Genomic DNA, 11,947 nt, shown 5'->3' on the forward strand with positions numbered 1-11,947 from the left:
AGGCCATTGGCGCAGGAGGGGTCGCAAGGGGGGCCGTCGGGGAGCTCTCCTTTTTACCAATCGCCAGCAACGCATGGCTTTCAAATTCCGTCGCCGTTCATGATGCAAACACCTCCACATACACTATTCTTTGAAGGTGGATCATCGTCCCAAGTCTGACAAGCAGATGCCGAACCGGAAGAACAACAATCACCACCCGAAGAAGAACAATCGCCTCCGGAAGCTAGAGGAAGGAGGAATCCAGCGCGTAACCGTCGACCCCCGCCATGTGGAACCGAATCCCCCGGTCATAGACATTGATTACCGTATTAAAATTTATCATTTGATATAATGAAATAGAAGTTTATGATGATGTAATACACATAGAATTTTTTCCGAGTTATTTTGACATTATTTGATTAAAAACCCTAACCCTAACCTAATTTAATTAAAAAACCTAACCCTACTTAATTAAAAACCCTAACCCTAACCTAATTTAATTAAAAACCCTAACCTAATTTAATTAAAAACCCTAACCTAATTTAATTAAAAACCCTAACATAACTCAATTAAAAAACCTAACCTAACTTAATTAAATTAAAAACCCTAACCCTACTTAATTAAAAACTCTAACCTAATTTAATTAAAAACCCTAACATAACTTAATTAAAAAACCTAACCTAACTTAATTAAATTAAAAACCCTAACATAACTTAATTAAAAACCCTAACCCTACTTAATTAAAAACCCTAACCTTAACCTAATTTAATTAAAAACCCTAACCTAATTTAATTAAAAACCCTAACATAACTTAATTAAAAACCCTAACCTAACTTAATTAAATTAAAAACCCTAACATAACTTAATTAAAACCCCTAACCCTACTTAATTAAAAACCATAACCCTAACCTAATTTAATTAAAAACCCTAACCTAATTTAATTAAAAACCCTAAGATAACTTAATTAAAAAACCTAACCTAACTTAATTAAATTAAAAACCCTAACCCTACTTAATTAAAAACCCTAAACCTAACCTAATTTAATTAAAAACCCTAACCTAATTTAATTAAAAACCCTAACATAACTTAATTAAAAACCCTAACATAACTAATTAAAAACCCTAAGCTAATTTAATTTAATTAAAAACCCTAACCCTAACCTAATTTAATTGAAATCTCTAACCTAACCTAATTTAATTAAAAACCCCAACCCTAACCTATTTTACATGAAAACCCTAACCCTAACCTATTTTAATTAAAATCCCTAACCCTAACCTAATTTAATTAAAAACTCTTACCCTGATTTATCATTTTATTTGAAATCCCAAACCCTAACCTAATTTAATTAATGTAAAAACCCTAACATAACTCAGCAGATTTGATAATCTTACTAACCATTTAAGAAATTGTAGTTTTACATAATGTTGCATTTCGTAAAATGTTTTGACTGGTACTAACATTTAAGAAATTGTAGTGATTTGATAATTTTACCAACAATTAATACAATTATCAATTAATAATTGAATAAAATGTAATTTCTTCTATAATTACATTCAACTATTGCGATTAGGTCATGATCGACTTGTATGACCTGGGTTCCTACACCATCCGCACACTTCTGTTGACTGGCTGTTTCTCGGATATCCATATTGTTCTGTATTCTAGTGGAGAAAGGTCGACCCTTCGGCTTGCGACGCAATTCTCTATCCGGTAACAGCTTAAAAGGAGCAACAGATACGGGTGGCCACTTACGTTTATCTGGGACCGGTGGGAAAACGTGTCTCTATACATTGTACATTCTCTATCCCGAACTTGTACGATCGCGCACCCGGTGTGGTAGATCTGGAAACTCTAACGCATCATCTGCTGACAGATCGACATTATGCATGTGGGCTGGAGGTGAATATGCTCTGAATCGTGAATTTTATTCATTATCTGCATTCATATCACCATCTTCACCTTTTATTGGAATGGGATCCGGTTCAGAAAATAATCCCACCTCTGCACCATTCGGCCCGGGCTCTCGAGGTGGATCCACATCGGAGTCACCTTCTAACCCAAAATCATCTGCAGCGTACAACGTCCCCTCACCGGTTGATGTCGTAGGTAGTACGTCATCCCTTCTTCTGGGCATTTGATAACGTCCCCAATTGGATGTAGATTGCCATCCAGTAGAACTTGATGCAGTTCCCCAGCTCGTATTTCCAGCGTCAAACGTCGAGCCACCGACGTACATGTCCCATCCACCGACAGAGTGTCTTGGGGGGATGTGCATTCGACACCGCTACCGAACATGGGCTGTTCCGTATTTTGTAACACGCTAACCGAGTGTCGGCCAGGGGTCGTGTATACATCTCGAACACCGGACGGAAGTACATCAGTTGGCGACGTAAATTGTACATATAACTCAATATAAGTTGCTCCGCTAGCAAGATGAGTCTGCACCATTGCCTCCAAGCTACGAGCACCTTTTATGTCGAACGAGTCATATGTCACCGGATCAACAAAAGAACAAAATCGATACGTCATTGACAGAACTTTCATTGGCGTGGTTCCGAAGATTTTACGCCTAATTCTTTTACGGAGTTCTGTCAAATCTATGTTTTGGCTAAATGACAGTCGCACCGTATTCTCCGACAAAAAAACAACACCATTCTCGGTGTGGCAAACCTCACCATCGTAGTAAATAACAGCACTAATACGTTCACTCATTTTGAAACTCTAACTTTCTTAGCCTCTCTAAAATGTTTCTGCTGTGAGTTATGCATTCTAAGAACATTTTCTGCCTAATTTATAGCCTCAGCGTAAACTTGCTACTGTAGAAAAATCGCGTCCACGAGGGCGCGATTTGATACTATTTACTCAGAAACGTCAAAAAAAAATTATTTCCTACATGAGCAACTGTAGCGAAATCGCGACCACGAGGGCGCGATTTCACAATTTCTTCTCATATAGCATCCTGGTATCAGCGATTTTATACTATTTGCTCAGAAAACGTCAAAAAAAATTTTATTTCTTACACGACCACTGTAGCGAAATCGCGTCACGAGGCCACTATTTCACAATTTCTTCTTAAATAGCATCCTGGTAGAAGCGATTTCCCACTATTTAACCAGATACGTCAACTCGAAAAAAAATTTTCCGGGACCTCTAACTCCTAAAAAGCCTGCACCCTAAACACTAAAAGCCATAAAACGTAAACGTAAAATCAGCGTCAAAATCGCGTCCCCCGTACCGCGCTACGTGACAGTAGGTCGCGCTGACGTGGACGCGACTTCCTGTCACGTCCCCTGACAATGCGCTGACGTGGACGCGATTTCGGGGAAAATGGCCCATTCCGGTAAATAATTAAAAAACCGGCCCATTTCGGTAATTTTATAAAAAAATTGGCTTTGTTTGGTAAATTAGCCAGTTAAGTGAAAACTCTCATTATAAAAAAACTAAGAAAGGTGATCTGATCCCCCTTTATAAACATATAGTTCCCTTCCCATTTCAACGCTGTGCGAAGAGAGAGAGATGGCAAAAAAAGAATATGTCCCCCTGTTCGAAACAAGGCAAGTTAAGGGACGAATACTGTTCAGGTGCATTGCAGCTTCAATCTTGCTTGGCATCTGCTTCATTATCATGTATAGAATAAGATATTTCCCAGTTGGAGGAAAAGCTGAGAGGTGGACTTGGATTGGCTTGTTTCTTTCTGAGCTATGGTTCTCGTTTTATTGGCTTCTCACCACTGTTTGTAGATGGAACGCTGTCATCCGTATTCCATTCATACACAGGCTCTCTCAAAGGTACATACATATCTTAATTATGTTGTCATGCTAGTTTGTTTCATATTTCATAATTGACTATTTACGTTAAATTCATTACTTTCAATCTTGGAAAGGTTCGGAAAAGAACTACCGGGCATCGACATATTTGTGTGCACGGCGGACCCGTTGATAGAGCCACCGAGCCTGGTGGTGAACACAGTTCTATCAATGATGGCATATGATTATCCACCTGAGAAGTTAAGCGTATATTTATCAGATGACGGGGGATCGAATTTATTGTTTTATGCCATGTTAGAGGCTGCAAATTTCTCAAAGACATGGCTGCCTTTCTGCAAGAAGTTCCAAGTTGAATCAACGTCTCCTGAGGCTTACTTTAGGACGGCTTCTGAACTAGTCAATGTCCAAGAGTGGCTTTCTGTCAAGGTAAATTTTAATATTGAATATTGGCTTGTTTTAGTAGACCGAAGATGGACCAATCATGCATATTGTTGAATGATTGCTTCCAATTTTGCTCTATTGTGCAATTATTGATGCAATCTTATTGAAAAAGAAAAAGCTTTGTGATGGGAAATTATTTAACCAAACACCACCCACTTACATGAATTAAGAAAAAAACACCATAATCTTACAAGGGAACAAATTATTTAATGAAATTAATAGATAAGGATAAGACAAGTGCTTAAAAAGTACCTCATCTTCCACTTTATCAGCTCATTGCTCCAATTTAATTAATGAAATTATTAAAAAATTATTTTTAAGAAAGTAATAAATAATATTATATGGTTGTTTTTTTGCTTTTGTTTTTCGTGTTTTAATTAAATTTTTAAATGAAATAATTAGAAATTAAATGTCTTAAAATTGGATTGAGGATTACTGAGAATTTCATTTTATAAATATAAATTATCACTATACTTATAATTCAATTGTTAAATAATTTTTTTATAATTATATTTATAATATTAAATTTTTTCTTTCATTCACGAGATAACATTTCAATAACATGTTAAGTAAAATTTCTTAACATGATAACATTTTAACGTGTTATAAAAAATAGTAGTAGAACTGAAAAATAATTGTAGTCCATTTAATATTCTTACGAGGATTGATATAGTTATATAACTTCTTAAACTTTCTAATTTTTTCCTAAACATTTTTTATGTGAGGATATTTATTTATATTTTTTTGATGAATGCAGAAATTATATGAAGACATGAAAATGAGGATTGAAACCACCACAAAATTGAACCAAATTCCAGAATACATTCAGAAACAACACAAAGGATTTCGTGAATGGGACTTTGTTTCAAGCAAACATGATCATCAGACCATCCTTCAAGTAATTACTCATTTCATAAATTCCTAATTGATTAATTTAATTAAGCTTTGAATAGTTGAGCTTAATTAGTTAATGGTGCTTTAATTAATGATTCTTAGATACTAATAGATGGAAGAGACACCAATGCTGTGGATATTGAAGGAAACCCTCTGCCAACTCTAGTGTATTTGGCAAGAGAGAAAAGACCCCAATATCACCACCATTTCAAAGCTGGATCCATGAATGCTCTTGTAAGTTAATATTATGCATGTTTAAATATAAAAAAAATACAAAAAGCTTATAAAATTAAATAATTGTTGGAACTTTTTTTTTGTTTTGTTTTATTGCAAACATTTAAGTTATCATACCTATAGTACTTTTATATACGTTTCATCCAATAGTGTAATTGATTGGAAAAAAATATTGGTAAGAGGCCACGATCAATTTTCGTCCAATTGAGTCAACTGGGTGAAAATAGATGTTTGAAGCTTTCTTTGATAGTCATAAAACAATTTAAGTTCGCATGATTTTTTACTTTTAGTGTAGTATATTTTTATACTAAAGCATGTTATATATATATAGCTATATCTTTTCTAGAAGGTATATTAATTTGCTTGTTACTGAATGGTTTTTATGGTGAAATATAGATTAGGGTATCATCAAAGATAACCAATGCTCCAATTATTTTGAACGTGGATTGCGACATGTATTCCAACAATTCAAACACAATTAAATCTTCTTTGTGCATTTTCATGGATGAGGAGAAAGGAGATGAAATTGGTTATGTACAGTTCCCTCAATGTTTCTATAATCTCACCAAAAATGAAATTTATGGTAGCTCTTTACGAGTACTGCTACAAGTAAGTAATTCAGCCTATAATTGAAATGGTTTTATGCACACGATGATTAATCTTGATGATGATCTTGTTGGTTTTCTTTGGTCTGTCTGTGTTGGTTATATCAACAATGAAGCTGGAGGTTCTAGGATTTGACGCAAATGGAGGACCAAGCTACATGGGCTCAGGATGCTTCCACAGGAGAGAGACTCTTTGCGGGAAGAAATATGAGAAAAACTATAAGGTTGATTGGAAGAAAATAAATGATAAGAAGGTTGATGAAACTGCAAGCTTCCTTGAAGAAACATGCAAAGTTCTTGCAAGTTGTACTTTTGAACACAACACACCATGGGGGAAAGAGGTGCATTTCATTCTTCCTCACCATCCCGTATTTTAATTTACTCAGTTAATTACAGTTACCAATAAGAGGTGGTATCTAACTAGTTTGAGTTAGAATTCTAACGTTTGCAATCTTTTTCTCTATTTCTAAGCATTGACATGTTTAATGTTACATAACTACATGAATTTAATAGGTTAAAGATATCACTTCATTAATAAGTTTTTGGTGGCAGATGGGTTTAAAGTATGGAACTCCGGTGGAAGATGTAGTTACGGGGATAAGTATACAATGTAATGGATGGAAATCCATATACTTAAACCCTGAAAGAGAAGGCTTCTTAGGAGTTGCTCCAATAACATTATTGCAGAACCTGGTACAACATAAGAGGTGGGCGGAAGGTGAACTTCAATTGTTCTTTTCAAGATACTGCCCCTTATTGTATGGACATAGAAAGATCCCTCTTAAAATTCAACTTATTTACTCAACTTACAAATTGTGGGCTGCAAACTGCTTGGCTACATGGTATATTGTTGTTGTCCCGTGTCTTTGCTTACTTAAAGGCATCTCATTGTTTCCTAAGGTATGAAGCTCCTAAATTCTTAAGTATCTATATCCTAGGATGCTATATGAGCGACTGTAAAACCATGGCCTTGTGCAGATATCAAGCCCCTGGGTGCTCCCATTTGTATATGTTACCTTTGTACACCGTGCCTATAGCCTTGCTGAATTTCTATGGTGCGGAGGCACATTCCGAGGTTGGTGCAATGATCAAAGGATATGGTTGTTCAAGAGAACAACTTCATACTTATTTGCCTTCTTTGAAACCATCTTGAAGCTATTAGGGCATTCACAGCTAAACTTTGTTGTCACTGCTAAAGTAGCTGATGAAGACGTCTCAAAAAGATATGATCAAGAGCTGATTGAGTTTGGTGCTGCTTCACCAATGTTTGATATTTTAGCCACACTTGCAATGTTGAATCTGTTTGGTAGCTTAGGGGCAAGCAAGAAGGCCACCATGGATGCAGATCAGGACTCCAAGGTTTTGGACCAATTTGGGCTGCAAATTCTGCTCTGCTTGGTTTTGGTTACCATAAACTTGCCAGTATACCAAGCACTCTTTTTTCGAAAAGACAATGGCAAGATGCCTACTTCAGTTATGTACAAGTCAATTGTTTTTGCCTTGCTAGCCTGTATGCTAGCCATGTATTGAATCACTAATGATTCTGTTTTAATTTTGTCAATAAAAGAGAAAATAAACTCTAGGGTTTGTTATTCAAACTACGAGGAACAGAGGTGAACATTAGAAGCTATAAATGGAGTTAATTTTAAGTAGTTTGGATTTAGCACGTAGTGGAAAATTGAAATCAATTAAATTCAAAAAAAAAAAAAACAGAACAATCATGCAACTTGAAGCATTGTCATGGTATTATCAAAAGTCAAAACATTTATAAACTTCATTAAAAAGAATCATTACTTCCTTAATAGTTTTGTGTAATGCCCACATTTTATAATTTCTTAGTTTAATTATGTTAAGTAAATTAATTTGATTTAGTGGTTAAAAGTTTTATTTATGTATGTGAGGTCTTGTGTTCAAATCCCTTTATTAAATTTTTGCTCCTTTTGTCCCTTCATTTAGCCGTTCACACGTAGATTATGTTTTATATGTGTTAGTTTATTGACAAGAATGAGTTTACTGGTTTAATAGTAAAGTTTTAACTTACTTTTAAGTTCCAGGTTCAAATCTTGTTGTGTGCAAAAATGAAATTAATTTTTGCTCCGTCACTGCTACTGCAGTCCATGATGTTAGAGTTTCGGTCAAACTCTAATGTTAAACAAATTGGTAGGTTGGTAACTAATTAAATTAGATGGGACTTTATCTTATTTAATTTTTGAAATTATTGGAAGTTATCCCCAAAATTTTCTCCTTTGTTGCCGCCCGACTCTCTCCCCTAGTGTCTACCTTTCGGTTTTCTTTTCTTATGTTTGACTGTTGATTTTTCTCTGTTGTTTCTCCTCTTAGGGTGGGTTTGGGTGGGCGATTGGGTGCGGTGCGATGCGTTTAGCTTACTTTTTGTCTAACGCTACAGTATCGCTACAGTATCTAATCTCACTGCCACCACTGTTTTTACACTAACCGCAGGTAAATGCACCGCCCATCCAAACTCACCCTTAGTCTCTTTTCATCTTTCTTTTGTTTTCAACCCTATTTCTCCTAGTAGCCGCTCATTTGCTACTGTTTCTAGCATCACTTTTATCTCTGTCGTGTCATTGATTCTTTTGTGTTATTTCTGTGCCGAGCTTTTGGACGGATAGTTGGTCTTATTGTCCCTGTGTAAGTTTCGTTGGTGCCTTCTTCATGTAGTAAAGATGTTTTCTTTTCACTTCTTTACATGAGAGGTAGATGGTTGTATTTTGGCCAACAATCCTCGATTTAAACGTTTTTGTAATCTTTGTTAGATGAAGTTCGTGAGACACACAACGTTCCACCGGCGAATTAAGAGTTGTAGGACTGCTGATTTTCTGGGTAAGTGACCAAATGCCCAAGTTAAGGGGTTGTTTTGTCAAGTAATCTTGTGGCGAATGCTTTAACTCAGATTTGGTGTGTGTTTGTTAATGAGTTCAGTTTAGATATCGTTTGTAGATTTCGAACTCGCTACTGTTGAGATGACATCTTAGGAGCATCCAAGTCTGTGTTTTAACTAATAGACATCGTGAAAAGTCATGGAAATTTGAATTTTTAATGAAAAATTGAGTTTGACAGACTATGTCACACAGTCATGTGCCAAGCCGTGTGGAACACATGGGCGTGTGCGATTACACGACCAAGTCAGGTAGGACGTGTGGGCCACACTGTTTGGCTTGGTAGGCCACGTGGGTCATTTTAGTTGATTTGTTGAGCCCAGTTTGGGCTAAAAATGAGATTCTGAAATTGGATTTGCAGTTACTTTGAAAGCATGCAAGGTCATGAATTCATAAATTAGAGCGTTTATATGTCAGTAAATCATGATTTCGATTAGTAAAACTCTGTGTAGGCTATGTTATATAATTTGTTTTGTTGACGTTTATGTAAGCATGTCATAAATGTAATTCGCTATGAATATATGTGACATGAGATATTGTGTGTTTTTTCATGTTCATTGGGGTGGGATATGATAATGTGATGGAGGAAGTGTGAATCTGGTAGTATATCTGCACTATCTGTTTGTATACCCGCAAAATATATTCTGGTAGCTCAACTGCAAATATTTTAAGTGGCATACAATCACATATTGGTGTAATTGGTTGGATGGAGTGGTCTGTAGTAGATGGGGTAGGATTATTCTATTTGATTATGCCATGCTCACGCTAATAAATGCATTTAAACATGTTTTTGATGTGATTTTTGTTTGTGGGCCAATGCACACATTGAGTTTTATAACTCACTTTATTTGTTTAACATTTTTCAGGTAATCTTTAGACTTAGGAATTTGGCGGCGTCCAAGAGCTCGGTTTGGATTTTTCATAATGAATATATTCAGTAATTTTTATCTTAAATTTTAAGGACTTTTGGATTATTTTTAGAATTTAATTATGGTTTCTGGAATCGATTAAGTTTTAGTTAATTATTTTAAAAAGAGATATGATTTTCGTTATTTAAAAAAAAAACGATCAATTTTCAAGTTAAACAATTCTAAAGGTTTTCCGTTGCAAAAAAAAAAATTAATTTGGATTACGCGCTTTTACCAAACAAGTATTCGAGTTTGATAGCATGTTGTTCCTAATTAAATTGAGTTTTATAAGATAATAATTTAAGATGCTCTCACATGCCTTTTGTTGAAAAATATTCTTACGAAAGGTATAAAGCAAGTTTTATAATTTCAAATTTTCGGTTTTTAAAATAAGATATATTTTGAGAACAAATGACTAAAGTTATTAATTTATCAATGTAAGATTTATAATTCGACCATAATGTCTCGGCCGCATTTGGAGTGTTAGATATTGTCATTCGTTTTAGTGTGAAAGGAAGTATTGATGCACATTTATGCTATATAACCTCTGTTTATATATTCGTGCATCACTATGGGCAGATGAGGAATTAATGAGCAAGGGCGAAGCCCCCAACAATTTTCCTGTATGAACTTGTATATATCGAAGTAGACGTAATTATATGTAAATTAAAAGTTAAATTCTCTCAAAATAAATTTATATTTTTATGCATTATAGGTTAAAAAATTCATTATTTTTTATTTTTATTTTACTCACAATTTGTTCTTTTTAAAATTTAAAATTAATAACAATTATAATTTCAACCAAAAATACTTCTAAAGAAGGTGAATATCCAATAAATAAGTTACAGTTCATTATTAATTGTCTTTATAATGCTACAAGACTTCAACTAAGAGTAGTGAAAGGTTAATTTTACATGTTGTCACTTATCTACTTGTTTAAAATGTTTTTATTATTATCTTTGTTTAGTGTTTTTTTATGGAGATCTCCATTTAGTTTTGAATTTTGAAGAAATAAACTTTTTTATATGCTTCCAATATTTTAACTTATTTGAAGTTAAATTCAATATAAAAAAATAAAAAAAATTGTTTCTTAAGTTAGAAATTAGATTTAAAAAATTATAATATATCATATATAGGTATGTTGAGGTAGTTATTGTTGGAAATTTTATTTATGAAATACAATAAAATTTTAAATTTTTTCTATCAAATCGAACCCTCGATTGTGATATATTTTTATGCTCGATTGGCATGAACATTGTTGCCAATGTAAGAGGATGTGAGTTTGAGTGCACTGAAACGTATTATCCTCCTATTTATGGGTTGAGGATGGGTTATAGTTAGATCTAGGCATTGTGTTAAAAAAGAGCAGATATAATAAAAACTTATAATAAAATTGTTAAAAAAAAAGAGTAACAATAACATTAAATTAGTTTATATATACCTATCATTATTTAGTCCCTTGGCTTTTGTAGAGGTTTCTTTTTGCTTTTCTCACCTCCCAATCTAATGCCTCATCACTTGCTACTGACCATTGCACTTTTAACATGAGGTCCTTTAGAATGTGAATGTCCTAAAAAATTGGTTTAATTCTCCAGTCAATAGAAAGCAAATTTCTTCTTTTCAATGATATTCTGGATGAGCTTCTCCCTAGTTTTGATGACACATGAGGTAATTCCTAATTCAAAAGGTCATTGCTAAGGTAAAGTGCAATACCAACAATTTACGTGCTACTCCATCCTCATTTTGGAGACTTTCATAAGAGTAGTACGTGATCTTAAATCTAGTCTCTGAACTGCTCCATCCAATCAAGATGTGGTGAGGATTGTTGATTACTACTCTAGTTTGACTTAGAGCTAGTCCTCTATTGCACTTCTATGAAGTTTCCCAGTTTACGCACGCTTTCTTGGTCTAATTTGGAGCTCATTGTTGCCTTAATCACTGCTATTAGGTTGGAATTGACTCTTTCAAATAAGACTTCGTTCTTGTGAATAGAAATATTTGTTGAATTTTTCAGCAAGCAAAGATGAAAACGAATGAAGCAAAAAGAAAAGGAACTTGAAAGAACACAAGAATCAGCAAAAATGTAACTGAAAGTCATCATATTTTCATTCAAAATTTGAATATAAGAGAGTTAGAAAATGCTTGACAGTTACCTACTAACTTAACTGCCCTTACTTAATACATACTAAAATAATACAAGTTGTTTACAAAAGAAAGCT

General features: G+C 34.2%; 1 protein-coding gene across 1 annotated transcript; it reads left to right on the plus strand.

The window, feature by feature from the left end:
* Nucleotides 1-3,452: 3,452 nt before the first annotated feature.
* Nucleotides 3,453-7,572, plus strand: LOC107935220 (cellulose synthase-like protein E1). The gene is made up of 8 exons (XM_016867785.2): nucleotides 3,453-3,767; nucleotides 3,863-4,172; nucleotides 4,945-5,085; nucleotides 5,184-5,315; nucleotides 5,712-5,924; nucleotides 6,037-6,261; nucleotides 6,473-6,820; nucleotides 6,899-7,572. Exons 1-8 carry the CDS (start codon nucleotides 3,496-3,498, stop codon nucleotides 7,448-7,450), a joined length of 2,193 nt encoding a protein of 730 aa, XP_016723274.1. The 5' UTR covers nucleotides 3,453-3,495; the 3' UTR covers nucleotides 7,451-7,572.
* Nucleotides 7,573-11,947: the final 4,375 nt, after the last annotated feature.

The sequence above is a fragment of the Gossypium hirsutum genome, chromosome D11, assembly GCF_007990345.1.
Source record: "Gossypium hirsutum isolate 1008001.06 chromosome D11, Gossypium_hirsutum_v2.1, whole genome shotgun sequence".
Lineage (NCBI taxonomy): Eukaryota > Viridiplantae > Streptophyta > Magnoliopsida > Malvales > Malvaceae > Gossypium > Gossypium hirsutum.

Coding starts and splice junctions, on each gene's coding strand:
- LOC107935220 (XM_016867785.2), top strand. CDS start 3,496: ATGGCAAAAAAAGAATATGTCCCCCTGTTCGAAACAAGGCAAGTTAAG. Junction 3,768..3,862: donor ATACACAGGCTCTCTCAAAG/GTACATACATAT, acceptor AATCTTGGAAAG/GTTCGGAAAAGAACTACCGG. Junction 6,821..6,898: donor GCATCTCATTGTTTCCTAAG/GTATGAAGCTCC, acceptor GGCCTTGTGCAG/ATATCAAGCCCCTGGGTGCT.